This window comes from Dermacentor variabilis, chromosome 1 (assembly GCF_050947875.1).
Source record: "Dermacentor variabilis isolate Ectoservices chromosome 1, ASM5094787v1, whole genome shotgun sequence".
Taxonomy (NCBI): domain Eukaryota; kingdom Metazoa; phylum Arthropoda; class Arachnida; order Ixodida; family Ixodidae; genus Dermacentor; species Dermacentor variabilis.
The window spans coordinates 238,028,908-238,045,847 of record NC_134568.1 but is presented as its reverse complement, the minus strand read 5'-3'; the positions used below and the strand labels follow the sequence as shown (position 1 = coordinate 238,045,847).

At 42.4% G+C, this 16,940-nt stretch overlaps 1 protein-coding gene across 4 annotated transcripts in view; it reads right to left on the bottom strand.

Moving 5' to 3' along the window:
* Positions 1 to 16,940, bottom strand: part of LOC142560143 (lon protease homolog 2, peroxisomal-like) — an 86,990-nt gene that overhangs the window by 12,186 nt on the left and 57,864 nt on the right. For all 4 annotated transcript variants that reach the window (XM_075672015.1, XM_075672023.1, XM_075672006.1 and 1 more), the window contains exons 14-17: positions 15,341 to 15,561; positions 10,650 to 10,862; positions 10,274 to 10,477; positions 1,929 to 2,039 (exon numbers count right to left, since the gene is read on the bottom strand). In XM_075672015.1, coding sequence (XP_075528130.1) covers positions 1,929 to 2,039; positions 10,274 to 10,477; positions 10,650 to 10,862; positions 15,341 to 15,561 — 749 coding nt within the window. The remainder of the gene's footprint in view (positions 1 to 1,928; positions 2,040 to 10,273; positions 10,478 to 10,649; positions 10,863 to 15,340; positions 15,562 to 16,940) is intronic.

Sequence of the window (16,940 nt, the reverse complement as noted above, 5' to 3'; positions counted from 1 at the left end):
TGGAAGTGGTCAAGAATCTTATAGCCATGCACAGCTGTACAGCACTGTAATTTAGCCTTTTTACTAAGTCGAAAGTGTTGAACATGTTATCAAGTTGCCCCAAACTACCAAAATGAGCAATTGCAATCTCAATACAAGAAAGTACACAGCTGAAAAGCTTAAAAACAGTCTGGCACACTGATCATGATTATGATGGAATCTGTGGATTACTTCTTTAGATGAATAATGTCCTATATTCTCTGCACACAAATGCAAGAAGCATTCGTCCAGTCTACTCATCTGTGTCCTCCCTTATGTGCTTCGCACGTTTTCTTATCTACTACTACCACCAAGCAGTCCAAAATCCTGCATTTCCAGATTTGCTAATAAGGCAATGGTACATGGTGCCTTTTCACATGCTAATATCACTAATTGTGTCTTAGACAAACATGTAAATAGACTCAATAGAATGCTAGCCACAAAGTTCAAAATGACAGAGCCCTAGTAGTAAGCATCCTTGAAGATTAAGAACAACAGGATTCAGCAATTACGTTTCATCTCTTACGCCAGTGATTGGCAGTGGTAACACCAATGGCACAAAAAAAAAAGATATGTTTGCTGAACCCTGATGTTCTTAAACTTCAAAGACACTATAGTACCAGCACTTTCACTGCCTACTTGCACAATGAGTCATTTGAAAATAAACCTATTCTACTCCTCTCATGCCAAGCAGCACAAACGGTGTGCATTTGCATAAACATTCTTTTTTTAAGTTAAGTTTAACTCTGTAACCATTCGTTTGTCATGGCTAGACATCCAGGAAATACTTTTCCACTCAAGCAGAGAGCACAGCTTAAGAGGAAGCTTTAGCTCGGGCCCAACTCCGACGCGGCCTATTCAAATACATGTAAAACGCAAAAACGTTTTTATGAGATAACCCCTGGACCGATTTTGATGAAATTTGTCGCATTTGAAAGAGAAAGTTAAATTCTAGTGACTGTTGGAAGCGGAATTTCGATTTAGGGCTTGAATTTTCTTAAAACGATTTTCAAATATTTGACCATTTGAAAAAAATAGAAGCACGAAGTTTATAAATTCATAGCTCTGCATCAAGAACTGATATCGCGGTTCTGTAAGCGGCATCCATTAGATCATTCAAAGCGGACAAATTCAATATGTCATTTTACATCTTACGTGAATTTGTTACGTTGGTTACGACGGTTTTGCAAAAGTTGTATTTCTCTATGATTAAATTTTTTTTATATTCATGTGTAACATATCAATTTTGTCCGCTTTAGATATACTATTAGATGCAATTCACAGAATTGTATTATCATTTTTAGTGGTTAAGTTACAGAGTTGTAAACTTGATAGTTTTGTTTTTTGAAAATTTTCGATTTTTGCCAATTTTTAATAAAAAATTGACGATCTAACTCAAAAATTCAAAACCAACAGTCACTAGATATTAAGTTTGTCTTTTAAATGCAACAAACCTCGTCAAATTTGGTGCAGTGGTTGCCGAGAAAAACGAATTTTCCTTTTACATGTATTTAGATAGGAGCACTTGAGCTAAAGCTTCCTCTTAAGAAGACTTTTCTACTTTCATCATCTAAGCTTACCAAAGTTTTCCTCCTGAACCCTTTGTAAAATCAAAACTGCAAAACAAGATTATGTTGCTGATTCACGGGGGAAAATACAAGTACATGGTTTTCAGCGAAACTGAGATCAGGAAATGAAAAAAAGTTTGTAATATCACGGACTTTGCTAAATGGAGATTCATTTCTCAAGGTTTGACTGTACTTAATTGCCTAAGACCATAAATACTTTGTTCTAACTGGCAAGCTTGGCCTTCAACAAAACATTTCAATGCTAGGAACAGCATACTGCATGTGAGCACCAGATACAAAAATGACACCATGCAGGTGTGGCAAAACAAACTAAAAGCTCACTTTGATAGATGCCGGAATTTCCTGCAAGTCCTTCTTGTTTCTCTTAGGCAGTATAACTTTGCACATGCCAGCACGATGGGCTGCCAGCACCTTGTCTTTAATGCCCCCAACCTAGACAGTAACAGAGGTAAATAGTTAGTCGCAGATTTTTTATTTTTTTTATACGCATAAAGAAGACTTTTTGCCAATTCAAGACCAGTACAATATGCAAAACTGGCTTAGGTTGCACAACATTTCAATTAAAATGAGGTGTTCAGAAAGCACAAGGGTCTTTGCAGACTTTCAAACATGGTAAAATAAATAAAAAGAAGGATGAATTACCCAATGCTGAATGATTCAAAGCGTTTCGTAACTTCTTATGCAGGTTCAAACAGTAGGGTAATAGATAGCAACTGGTAGTATGTTGGTCAAATACCAGAAAAACCACCAGTGTCACGTGCCAAATTAAATGCTATATGCAAGTGATGGCGATAATCATTATATATATATATATATATATATATATATATATATATATATATATATATATATATATATATGTGTGTGTGTGTGTGTAATTTCTTGCATGCTAATGTAACGAAATTCCGTCGTAAGCATAGAGCTTGCCAGATGATGGCACACAGAAAAACTTTAAAGCATTAATGTAACTCCACACAGATAAGCAAGAATAAAGAAACGCAAATAAGACAGGTACAGACAAAAAGGTACGTACAAACACAAAATGCACTTTCTAAGAGTATGTGGTTTTTTCTGTGCAAGTCTAGTTGTGCTTCCTCATTCTTTATTGAGTACCCAACATGCACAAACTACTACCCTTCTAAACAGATCTAAAGAGATAAATCCTCACCAACTGAGACAAACAATGTTCAATCAATTAATTTAGAAACAAAAACCAACCATATCACTGTCGAATGCTGCCACCTGACAGTTACAAGGAGTGGTATGTGATCTTGCTGCTTATGTACAGATAAAAATGGCATTTTCTGCCAAACCACGACAATCCTCAAGCTGAGAAAGAAGGAGGAGGCTCAAATTGAAGGAGAACAGTTGTGATGCGTTAAAGCAACATGGCGTGGAAGCTGCTGGGGCCAAGATTGAGTGTGGGCAGTGTCACAAGCACAGGCGCCGACTAGGATGGCTCCGGGGCCTGAGCCCCCTCCAATGTTTTCCGGGAGGGGGGGGGCAGAGGGGGATGCCAAAAAAGCCTCCACTCTACACACACAAAGTGTCATTACTAGAGCTTTTTCACCTACATCATTTGAGGTTTCTTTTGACTTGCCTCGACCTTTTCATTTAAAACTTTATTGTGGCTAATAGCTTACTACATCATTGTTGGCGCAGATGTGCATGGCTTTTAATTCATACTTTCGCTTTATTTCTGCAAATCCTGACAATAGGAAGACAAGCGCATTAGAAGCATCAGCAGCGGCTGCCTTGTCCGTATTTTATCACTTCAGCATCGTTTTAAATTTATGCTGTAAACACTATGCACATACACAATATATTTAAATATATGAACAGGACAAATTTCATTATTAACAACTGAATACTGGTAAGTGCAATTCTAAGACGGGGCAGAAGATAGACACAGAAGCACATGACAAGTGCTTCTGTCCCGTCTTAGCATTGCGCTTACCAATATTCAGTTAAGCAAGAACCAACTAGCCCAGCAACAACTTTTGTTAACGTAAATTTCATTATATTTTTCAGAGACAAGGAAGTAGCCAATTAACAACATTTCTACAGGTATGGATAGCCTATGCATAGAGAATGAATATGTCGCAGTATGTTCACTTCACGTCAAATGGCTTTGGGTGCTTTTTTGACCCTGAAGAAAACTATAGACTTAAGTGACCCCTCCGGCAGAGTCTTTTATCAACGGCGTGCGAAATGCACATGAATGATATGTGCATCAGTATTGCTTCTCTTCCAGTAAACAATGCTAATGACTCGTGAAAAGAAAAGCATTTCTAATAATTTATAACATTTATTAGGGATGGAAACATCGTCGCTTGTTCGCTTCACGTCAAATGGCTTTGGGTGCTTTTTTGACCCTGAAGAAAACTATAGACTTAAGTGACCCCTCCGGCAGAGTCTTTTATCAACGGCGTGCGAAATGCACATGAATGATATGTGCATCAGTATTGCTTCTCTTCCAGTAAACAATGCTAACGACTCGTGAAAAGAAAAGCATTTCTAATAATTTATAACATTTATTAGGGATGGAAACATCGTCGCTTGCATGCAGAGGTCATAAATATATACAGGGTGTCCCAATGAGCTGTTATTTACCAAGATTTAAAAAAGAGCGATGCGTTACTTGAAGAAAATATAGTGCATAATGTTTCCAGTACAGTGGAGTAGCTGCCAGTAAATTTTTCATTACTGAGATTTAATTACATAACTGTAAATAATTATGTAACTAGAGACATACTATCCTAATTATCAAAGTATCAAGAAGGCATTTGTAGGCACAACCAAGGGACATCTAACTGCAGTGTTTTCAGTGACTTACAAATTGTGTACTAATTTTCCAGACTGATAAATAAACCCCGCGAAATATGAAAAATACCATGTGACTGCGCTCCTACCCGTATCATAAAGTAGCACCCTCGGACAGGCTCCCTCCGAGTTAGCCAGAACAAAATAAAGAAAATAAAGAAAAACCTTGCAATCGAGTTAGTGCCTTATCTGCCGCACCCCGGCCGAGGTAACACGTAGTGTTTGGTGTTAGTTGGAAACAAGCTGTGATAGCTGTTGTCTTAGTGTAAATAAAGTGCACAGATGTTCTTTTTTGTCTTTTTTTGTTTCTTGCCACAAAACCTATCACCAGAAAAGCGAATTGACAACGTCAGTGCAAATGTTTAAAGGTGCATTTTGCTTCGTCCCAGTCGCCATGTCTTTCTCTATTAAGCAGAAGGAAAACATGATCCTTGCCTTGGGAGCTGCGAATGGCAACAGAAAGCCACAAATATATATCAGTCATGGAAGTGTGGTGGTAGAACAAGCAGATAGACTATCATCAGAAATTATGAGAACCTGACACAAACCAGTAGCTTCAAGAAATAGCGGCGGAGGATTCCATCTTTCAGTCCCAGCCTACGCACAGTTGTTCTAGCATTCATGGCCTCAAACCCTCATGGTAGCGTGCAGGACATGGCTGCCCAGGTACGAATATCCAAGTCATCAGCTTGGAGGATTCTAAATGATGGCGTTTCACCCGTACCACCTTAACCAGCACCTATGCTTGGAAGATAGGGACCTGTAGAATCGTCTAGATTTCTCGAATTGGATTCTCACGAAAGCCGATGAGTCACCGGACTTTTTGAGCAACATCATGTGCACAGATGAAGCCAACTTTTGCAGAAATGCCTAGGTAAATTTGCACAATGAACACTATTGAAGTGACTCCAATCCACACTGGGTAAAACGCAATCAGCACCAGTACCAGTGGTCGTTCAATGTGTGGGGCGGAATTTACGCCGGTGCTATAATCGGTCCCATCTTCGATCACGCAGTGACAATGAGTGTTGCAGCGAAGTTCCGCTGTCACGTCTTCCACTTCTGTGGCATCAGCAAGGTGGGTCACCCGCACACAGCAGCCGAGCACGTAACTGGCTGGATGCGACTTTTCATGCGCAACAGATTGGGAGGCATGAGCCTGTAAATTGGCTGCCTAGGTCACCTGACCTCTCTATCCACTTGATTTCTTTTTTTGGGGTTATGTGAAAGATTGTGCTTACATGATCAAGACGGACGTCAGATTAGCTCAAGGCAAGGATAATGGATGCCTGTCGTATAGTTCCACCGTCGGTTGTTGAGAAGTCCACTGAAGACACGATGAAGCGGACCTATTTGAACACGTCCTCTTGGCAGCAGCTGGTGTTCAACAGGGCTTACGAATTCATAGGTAACCAGGGCACACTGAACTCTCTCTCTCTCTCTCTCTCTCTCTGTGTGTGTGTGTGTGTGCACGCGTGCGTGTTCGTGTGCGTGTGTGTGTGTGTGTGTGTGTGTGTGTGTGTGTGTGTGTGTGTGTGTGTGTGTGTGTGTGTGTGTGTGTGTGTGCGTGTGGGTCGATTTCCAATTCAGCTCATTTAGAAGTGGTATATTTTCTTTCTTGCCTTTTCTCTACACGAGGGTCGCTTCTTGGTCTGTTTGTATCGCTTTCACTTTTTGCCACGAATCTGTTCTTGCAGCATATATATACTTTCATGAAAAATAAAACCGTCACTTTAATTTGGCTTTGGTCCAGAGCAAGTTTCTAGTGAGAAATATAGCTCCATGCACACACACTCTGTCGATGTGGTGCGAGCAGAGCCGGGATTTTGAAACATTCTGTCTCTATTGCATTGCTTTTTGCGCTTCATGCATGGTCAGAGCGGCGCTTTGGCCACGTTATCAAGGGGCTTTTGTTATCTATTTGATCAGTTGGCCTTGAGAGACGGATAATAAGTGTGACGTAGAAATGAGAGGAGGAATAGCTGCAAAGCCGTAAAACCTGCTGTTGGTGCTCCTTCCGTGCCATTATCAAGGTGATGAGCTGTCTCTTCGGGTTTGCGACAGGCAAAGTGGTTGCTTTCAATCAGCTTATTTGAGGGCGCTGCTTTATGATGCGGGTGGGAATGCAGTTTCATGTTATTTTTCATTTTTTCATGGAGTTTCTTTACCAATCGGAAAAAATTGTATGCAATTAGTACGTCATTTAAAACACTGCAGTTAGATGTCATTTGGGGGTGCCTACAAATGCTATATTGACACTAATAATTACGACAGTACTTCTTGAGTTAGATAATTAATTTACCTAATTCAACCTCAGTAACACAAAAATATTATTGGCTACTCCACTGTACTGGAAACAATATACACAAAGTTTTCTTGGAGTAATGAAATTGCTCTTTTTTTAAGTCTTGGTGCATTATTATTGGGACACCCTGTATAACTCACTCAGTATCCGAAATAAATCCAAGCCGAATTCACTCGAAATCAGAATGAACAGCAGTCATGCGCAGCAGAAAAAAGAAGAGAGAGATGTTGCAGTTTTTCCGGAAAGGCGAAGCAGTATTAGTGACAGCGGAGTATAAAACAATTTCACCAAGGAAGATTACACCACCGAGAGATGCCAGATTCTTTGTGGTGCAAGAGGACTCAGGCTGTGAAACTGAACTGCCTCCTACTATGAGGTCTTGTAAATTCTCATATTATCAGACAGGTGAATTATATATATATATATATATATATATACCGTATTTACTCGCGTAATGATCGCACTTTTTTGTTAAAAAAATTCAACACATATTCAGGGGTGCGATCATTACGCGGGTTAAACTTCCCGCGAAAATAAAAATTTTTTTTTTCATCCCGCCTTTGCTGCGGGATGACAACAGGTTAACAAGCAGGTGGCTGCCACTGTAACAGTGCGGGACACCAAAACAAGTATGGCGGCCGGCGGAGCAAGCCGAACGCGCCGAACATGATTTTTGTTCTTCTCGTGAACACATTAAGTGCATTGAAACAGTTTCTTCCGTATCAGTAATGAATAATATTGTTAATATCGGCAAGTTTGCGACAATACTGTAGCCATGTCCACTTTGAGGGGACAGAAACAGAGATGGGCGCACGTAGCTGCCAGTGACATAGGAACATATGGCGGGCATGCTGCGGAAACTGCGGCGTTCGTCTTCACTACTACCCTAATACGGTATCTGTCCGCTAAGGGTGGGCGAATATCTTAGCTGTGTTACAAGCGTCGGCGTATGAATAGGGTACACTTCTAACGTATTAGTGTAAACGTGGCCACTTTAGTTGCCGCTCGCGATTTGTTGCGTGCTCACAAGTGCAGACGAGAAGAACCGAAAGGCCCCTTTTTTTGTTGTTGTTGGCCAAAACCATTATGAAGCTTACAAGTAATAAAGCCGAGGCAAGTTTGGTTGTAGCTTTTTTTTTTCATGGGAGTGCGGAAAGTTATGAAAGGAATGAAATAGGGCATCTGCTTAGAAATTTTTGGTGCGTGCAGACCACTTGGCATCTCTTCAAGAGTCGTTTGCGTAGCATTTGAGAGCATTCGACAGATAGTAATCACGATCATCATTAGCTCGACATACCGACATACATTGGCACTCGACATACCGCTGCGACAAGTTTGCGGTGCGATCATTACACGGGTAAAAAAAAATAATCAAATTTTGACGAAAAATTCAGGGGTGCGACTATTACACGAGTAAGTATGGTATAGTTAAATCTCGATATACTGAACATGGATATATCAAATTATTGTGTATATCGAACACTTTCTATATCACCTGGAAAACTGCAGGCATTTTTAATTTTCTATTTCAAACGGGGTCGGACGTAAAATGGATATACTGAACTCCGCCACCCCAGACCATGTGCGCTCTGTTTACAGGCAGGGAGCTTTCCTGCAACACCCTCGAAGATAGTGGTCGTGCAATGGGCATTCCCAACTACTGCGCACTATAGCTGCACACATCAAGGGTGCCATTTGAACGTAGCGGCGTACACACGCGGCGGCTTGGCTAGTTCGACAGCATCAATGATGCATTGCATTTGCAGCATTGACTCCTCCTCGGTGCCGTGCTCTGCGCCTGCCATGGCTCGCGAGGACTGGCGGTTTGCATCCACAAAGACGCACGACAGCGCATGCTCACTGGGCTCACTCATAGGTGCCCTCGCAGACGCAACTTAATACTTTGTCATTCACAGTGTTTCAAAATGCTTTGATTGACGGACGTGGAGATCGCAGCAGAAGTAGCGGCTAAATGAAGATGCTGCCGAGGTTGATCCCGCAAGTGTTGATGTTGTCGCGCTCCCAACTTCAACTGAGGCTGTAGCTGCTTTGGCCCTTCTACGCCTCTACTGTGGTGCAATAGAGGGCACTAGCCTATTCCCTGTGGTTCGTTTAGACCATGTTGAGGACTCCGTGTTTAAGTACATGGCTGCCAATAAGAAGCAGGTTATACGACTGCCGTACTTTCAGCCGAATAAATAAATACTTTGCGTGAAGCTTCAAGTGAGTATTTAGTGCGCCACGATTGTTTCATAGATTGATTTGCCCAAGTTTTTGACGCATTTCTTACGGGATTTTATATATTGAATTCTGGCTATATCGAACAATTTCACTATCACCACACTGTTCGATATATTGAGGTTCGACTGTATATATATATATATATACATGGGGTTTGGAAAGCTGGGGGATTTACTGTTGTTCATGTGCCCTGTACAACACAGCAAGATGCCAAAGGGGTCATCATTATCTGTAGGAGATCCCTTCATGGCCTGTCGCAGGTACCCTGTTTACATTTCCTTCGCATAGACTGAACCACAATTCACACAAGGCTTTCATTGTTAAAAAGAAATGGAGGCACAACTAACCTGGCCCTTAAAGGGACACTAAAGGCAAATAAGAAGTCGACGTGGACTGTTTAAATACCATTCCAGAAGCCTCGCAATGCTTATTTCGGGCCAAGAAAGGACTTATATTACGAGAAAATTGCATCTGAAGGGTCTGAATACTTTTTTCAAAATTCAAATCACCCGCCACCCAACCGGGGGAGTGGTGACGTTGCATACACCATCACCGCCCTTTGCTGCCATTGGTGAGTAAAACGGCACCCGACAGACGGCGGTACCGAGCCAAGACAGCGTGGTGGATTCGCGACTGCAGCTGCTTTTTGGTCGAATGGCGTAGACCGTTCGGGCATCCTGAGGCATAATATGGAAGTTGAATACTCTGCTACTTGCAATTTGTGCGAGTTTCGCGAGCCAGCGAAACCAGCGCGGCACTACGCGATCAGGAAAGTACTGAAATGCGAAAGGGTGGGTGGTGCAGAGTTGAGCGAAAACAAAGCATTTCGACCGCCCACATCGTTGTCAAGGGTTATTTCAATTAGTTCTTTTTCTAAAAATGAAATAGAACTGGATAAATAGCATTTTATTTAGTCTTCTAATGCAATACAATGCTGTTTTTTGCAATGAGTGGTTGAGTACTAGTGACAGAATTTAACTGAGGAGTGCTTTCGTCATCAGGCAGGTGCCTGAATGTCCCAGGGGAGTCTCTAATTATGTCCTGCATTTACCTCCGTTTCTCGATTACTAAGGCCCTGTTTGCGATATTATTGACGCCTTAGAGATTCCCAAGCACTAATCTATCACTTTATCTTGACTTAATATTTGCCTTTAGTGTCCCTTTAAATGGATAAACTACAATAGCCATTCTATTCTTCAGATCAACACAACCAACTACAGGCTGTGCCAATTCTATTAAAATGCTGAAACTATCTTGAAAAAGCAACAAATCAACCCTTCAGGAAAAGAATTCATACCGGGAGCACCAAGCCTTGCAGAGTAATTTCGCCTGTCATGGCCACATCAGGAAGGACTGTGCGGCCAGTGAAGAGTGACACCAGTACAGTAACAATGGTGACGCCAGCTGAAGGTCCATCTTTGCCAACAGCACCAGCTGGAAAATGTATGTGTACATCTGTGCCCTCCATCAGGTCAGTGCCCTTTTGCACAGGCAGGTGGAACTGAAATCAAAGGAAACATGCGCACTGCTAAACCGTCAGTGTTTTATGATGCCTATGCATAAATGAAGCTTATCTCATGGTTGAAAGCCATGAGAAGTGCCAGAGGAAAGGCCAAAGCTACACTGGGCAGCCACACCAAAAATTCAAATATCTGAGCGGAAAGCACCCATACCTTGTCGGCATGAATACGTAGCCAGTTAAGGGCTAGCTTTGCTGATTCCTTCATGACATCTCCAAGCTGGCCCGTGAGGACCAGCTGCCCGTCGCCTTCCATGCGCGATGCCTCCACAAACATAATCTCACCCCCAGCTGCAGTCCAGGCCAGGCCCACTGCCACACCTGGCTGCAGAAGCCGCGAGTCCATTTCTTGGTCATACTGTGGCGGCTGCAAAGAAAGCACGATCACACTATAGCTATAGCTTTGGCATTTCACACAAATGCCGTCACACATAATGCAATGAATGCAAGGACACAAGAAGAGAACACAAGCACACACAGCAGCAATGCATGCAGTAAGTTCATGCATTTGTGTCCTTCCTTGTGCCCTTTAATTGTTCCCACCACCCTAAAAAAGCCCTAATGACATACCAATAAGCTTACACTGCACTTCTTGCCACTGCAAAGCAGCAGTAGCTGTCAGAAAGCTACACCAGCATTAAGTCAAACATAATATAGTAGAACCTCGTTGATACAGTCCCGTTACGTGCGTTTTCCTAGCGCCAACGTTCGAAATCAAGAACACAAAAAATGATCCACTAGAGTAACACTCATTTTTTACGGGTTCATACGTCGCCTGAAAACACGATTTTTCGGCACCAATGTTCAGTACATCGCCAAACTGCGATGATATGATACGTTTTCCGGCCGCTAGATCCCATGTAAACAAGAAAATGCGCGCGCGCGCGATCGAGAACAGTACATAGCTGCCCGGCTCGGCAGCTTCACCGCAACACTCGCCCGCTCGTCTCTCGTGAAAACGCCGGCGTGCACTCAGTTTCTCATTTCGGTACCAGCAAATTGTCTCCAGAGTTGTCGCACGCGGCATTCACAGCTATCACCGCCAATCCTAGTGCGATAAGCATCTTCGCCTATCTGTTTCACAGCGCGTGGTGCTGTCGGAAACGTAGCGCACGCTTTTAACAGGCGATAACCGAAACGCGCCACCGGTCCCTGCTGCAGACTGCGATCGTATACGTTTTCCGGCCGCTAAATCTCATGTAAACAAAAAAAAATTCGCAAGGCGCGCCCGATCGACAAGGGTATATAGCCGCCCAACTCACGTGAAAACGACGGCGCGCAGTTTCTTATTCTGGTGCCAGCAAATCTCCGCCCGGACCGTCGCAGGCCGCATTCGCAGTTATTTCGCAGCTATCGCCGCCAAACCTATTGCGATAAGCATCTTCACCTGCCTGTTTTACAGTGCGTGGTGCGTAGTGCCATTGGTAGCGTACTGCGCGCTTTTAGTGGGCGATAATCCAAACGCGCCGCCGTTGTCTGCTGCAGGCGGTGCGATGTGGGCATCACGTTTCGCTTCGGCGGCATCCGGCGTCGCCCACCAGCTCGATTTCGTTTCGGTTTCCCGTGCCCCTCTTAAAACACCATGCAATAGGAAAACAAAAAACGCGTTTCGGGCCGCCGGGGCAACACCAGCTCCACGCGCGTCGGCAGCTCGTGCCGCGACGATCCGTGCGACGCTTCACTTTACGTAGATGTCAACAATAGTTGAGTCTGTCAATTTTTGTTACTTCGGATCGTACGTTTTCCAGGTTAGTACGTTTTTTTTCTTGCGATTTATTCCAAAACGTATGAACGAAGTTCTACTGTATTTGTGGGCTCCTCAACAATGCTAGGACCGGGGAAAAAAAACGCAACAGAAAATAACCAATTCTACACGAAAGTTTAGAACTGCACCTTTTTAAACCAAAATTATATAACATAATTAGCAGCCACAGTTCCCAAATAACTGCATCTAAAGAGTACACCAAAGCAGTAGTAATTTTTTTTTTACACTAGAGATTAAAAAAGAAAAACTATATATATATCCAATGGGATGTGGGAAGATCCTTTCCTTTAGGTGGACTTCACTGATAGAGAAGTGCAACTTGTGAGAATAACTGCAACGACCACTTCCTCGACAATCAATATTTTACACTGTACTATGACAAACAATATAAAGAAACGAAAAAAATGGCAAAGCAGCACAAATGACAATGACAGAAAGGGAGAAGCATGAAAGGAGTGCTTGTGTGTCTCTGCATGTTGTGTGTCTCTCCCTTTCTGTCCTGGTCGTTTGGGCTGCTTTGCCATTCCAGATGTCAAGCCAATTAGCCAAACCTTCCTCCCAGTCAAAGAAATCAAGTCTATCAATCATTCACTCAAGCAGACATTTACTTATTCACTTGAGTTTTACATGTTAAGGCAGCTAGTTCTATATTAGAGTTAGATCAATCTTTAAAATCTCTAATGATGTGAATGAACAAGGGGGTTAACCGAGGAGCCCGATTTTTATTAATCATATCATAAGAAGCCAACAAACAAAGACACCAAGGACAACAAAGGGGAAATTACTTGTACTTACTAATTTAAATAAAGAAATGATAAATTAACAGAATTGAAAGTGCATGAAAATACAACTTGTCGCAGGTGGGGAACGATCCTACGTCTTCGCATTATGCGTGCGATGCTCTACCAATTGAGCTACCGTGGCACCGTCTTCCCAGCCACTAAAATAATGTGACCTAAATGTGTGGCCTAAATGTAATATGGTATCATGTTGCGACACACCACGGCCAACAACAGCATACACAAGGCAGGCTAAAGGAAAGCAAATAAATGTTGACACCAGCCCACACATACTCAGACAAAGCAGGGGCAGTGAAGTATGTGCTTTTTTTTAATATTTGAATGTGTAAGCTGAACTGCATTTCTGGGGAGAATATATCTTAAAGGAATATATCTTACCAGGCCCCATTCTAGAAGTTCTATCATGCTGTCTAGGGATTGTTCTAGTGAAATAAATTTATAAATCAATTTATTATTGGAGCAGGTAGAAGAAATTGAATGTGCTATTACCATACCGCCAAGTGGCGAGCACAACTGCTAACAAAGACTTTCTCCCTCTACCTCGCGCAGTGCCTGCGAGTGAGGTTCCTTTCCTACCTTCTCCCATACCGGCGCCAAGGGACCACATCGGGTTCACATGACGACCCCTGCCTCCTTTTTTTTCTTTTCACTTCATTTATTGCTGCATGGCAAATTTACAGTGGCAGCGTTGTGCATTCTGCATTGGACGTTGTGCGTTCGGCAACATGCCATGGTGAGTGATGTTGCTAGGACTGTGTTCTACGTCACGGTGTTTGTGCGTGTTACCTGGCTGGATGCAGCACTTCGTCGAGAGAGGGGATGCGCAGTGTTTGGTTTGAAATTTCAGCTGTTTTTGCGGTACGCAGTGCTGTAATACTTAGCAGACACGATTGTAAACGCGTGAAGTATGCACTGTGCTTGTCTGTTTAAGATGGCCAAAGGTGGTGAGGGGCCCTTTCAAAGCACTTGCTCATTAAGATAATTTTTTAAAGAGAGTCACATTTTTGGGGTAACTGACTCTTAATTTTACATACTAAGCACATGCTAAAAAATGTGGTAACAGAGATGTTCTATTGTGAATTATTAGTCAGGCGATGCTAACATCAACTTGTCACGGCTTGAGTCTTTCAGTCAAGTCCATTGCACGTGAAGTGCTGGTCTGCTAGGAGGATCCATAAATAATTTCAGATCATTTACAACCTGCGGGTGAAATTTTCAGGCTTGTCTTGAAAAAAAGGCATGTTGACTGCCAATGAGTCTTTATAAAATCCTTGCCTTCACTGCCAAGTGAAGGCAAGTGCCTTCACTTGGCAGTGAAGGCCATTGCCAAGTGCCTGAGACTCAAAAACATGTTCTGCAACTGTTTTCACAATGTGCGAGAGCGGAAGGTACTGGCTTTTACGCTGGCAGGCACTGAAAGGCAACCATTGTCAGAAAGTACTATTTTGGCCACAAAATGTGACCCCAAAGCAATAACGACTACAAAGTCTGTTATGAACTATTTGCAGAGCATCGGACTAGACTTAAAACTAAGGAAATCACTGTGTTATGTGATTGTTGTATATATGCATCTCTCCTTCCTGTCCTCATGATCATTTTTCATCACTCTTTATCATACTCCTTCCTCCTTACCCTGTGCAGAGTAGTAGGCAAGAGCATACCAGCTCAGGCCGACCTTGCCTTTCCTCTAATAAATTCTCATCTTAACTTCTCTCATCATGCTTGGGGAAGCACGTATCATATCTTGTGGAAGCTTGACAAACAGACTGCCTTCCAGGCATTAACATTTTCTTTTGAGATTATAATAGATGCAGTTGTGTGTGTTTTCGAGCTCTACTTGAAACTTTGCATATAGAGTTTCAATTCTCTAATGAGAGAAGGCGATATGACAATAACACTACTGCCACCTGGGTACAAATGATGTCAGAATCCAGCATTTTCTTACTAAAGTGTTCTACCCTGTTTAAGAGCATGTAATCACTATGTCACAATTTTGACTAGCAACTAGAAGAGAACTGTGCTGTGTGTGCCTGCCTGTCCAAAATATGCAATCAGAAGGGCTGCTGCATCCCATAGACTGTCTTTTAATAATGTTTCAGAAAAAAATTCACAAAGAAGCAATTCTATACATGGAAGAGCTGCAGGCTCTTAGACCCTTGCTGCTCTATGGTCCATAAAGGTGTTGGAAGTGGTAATGGCATGATATGATTTATAATAATCAAACAGTGTGACTGTCTTGAAGCTCAGGGCTATTCCTCTCAGTCACAAATGGCAGCTTACTCCAAGAATGCCTTCAATGGCCATTTCATCAATGACGATGGGAAGAGAGGGAGGGTGCGCCACAGCCACGGTGACTGCACTCTGGTTGGACAGCTGATCCTGCTCGACAGCCACAGGACAGATGGTCTCATTTTCAACCACCTTCACAGCAACAGCCCGGCAGAGAGCACCAATCTTGCGCTCCAATGTCCGCACTCCAGCCTCTCTTGTGTACTTGACCACTGGGCATATCATAATCGTGACACTGTAAGACTGCTAAACTACCTGTCTACACAAGTCACAATTGGCAGAATTAAGACGGGATATCAAATTACACTATACTCAGTAACAACCTCAGCATTCAGCAGAAGCTCATTCCATAAAAGCATGCTTAGCCTGCTCTTAAAGAATTTAAAAAGGCGCTGTACTGATGCACATACAAAGAACCCTATCACCATAATCCATGGTAACCATAACTGAAAGGTGCACACTGCTGCTGAGGAGCTTTGGGTACCATTTCCATATCCCAAATAACCCTCCTCATTCCCACATTGAGGAGGCTTATACCACCACAATGGTTGACCAATGTGAAGGCAAGGATCGGGATCACATGCAAGAGAAAGGAGAGGTAATTGGATTATGCATGTTTACAGATTCTCTATTCAATGCACTTGCTGCTGAATTTTCAGGCTATCACTGACTATAGTTGTTATTTTGTGACCTGCTAAGGGCAGAAACTTTTGATAAGGATAAAGTGCGCTTTTAAGCTACCTATACATTACACTTTATGTTTCTAATTTTCACAGGCAACCTCACAGCATCTTAATATTTGTGGACATTTGCCTACATAACAGGTCTGTTTACTGCTTGTCAAGAGCAGAGCTGTGGATTGGCAACTAAAGCGTTGGAATGAAATGATGGCACCAGTCGGGCAGGTTGAACGGGAACCCGAGATTCCGGAATGGAGTTGTAATGGAGTGGGCACATAGTCCTGAAGCACTAAATGCTGATTTTTGGCGAGACTACAAAACCGGTAAAATTATCGATTATAGTAAACTATATTTGGCTAATTTATTATATTAATAAATTTCACTCAATCCCGGCTGTTTCACTACCTCCCTATAGGTGACTACAACATTGTATTCTACACATTCTGTGCTTCTGAAGACAAGGAAAGATTTCTGCACGACAAGGCTGAAGGGCATTTAATTAAAGACAGCAACTTTTAGTAGTAAAGAATGATTCTGTTTAGCGAGAACATGCCTTACTACACAAGGATGGAGGCCAAAAATGACTTTGCAAATGGTTGCACCTTGCACAAGTCTAAAGTGATTTGGAATGCACACCATGTTTTTTCGCACACAGTCTAGTATCGAGAACGAGCAGAATCAGGTGGTCAGGGAGGTGTGGTAGAAAAGGTTGTGCCCTGTAATATGCCACTGAAAGTGAAACAATAGATTGTCTTGCCAAGCATATCAATACGTTTTTCTTCTATGTCCATCATCAAAGTGAAATAATAATATAGCTGTACGCATAACATGCACATCGGTGTATATTATTTTGCACTTGGCTTTACTTAAGGGGAGATGTGGGTCTTTAACCCAATATTTTTCAAATCTTT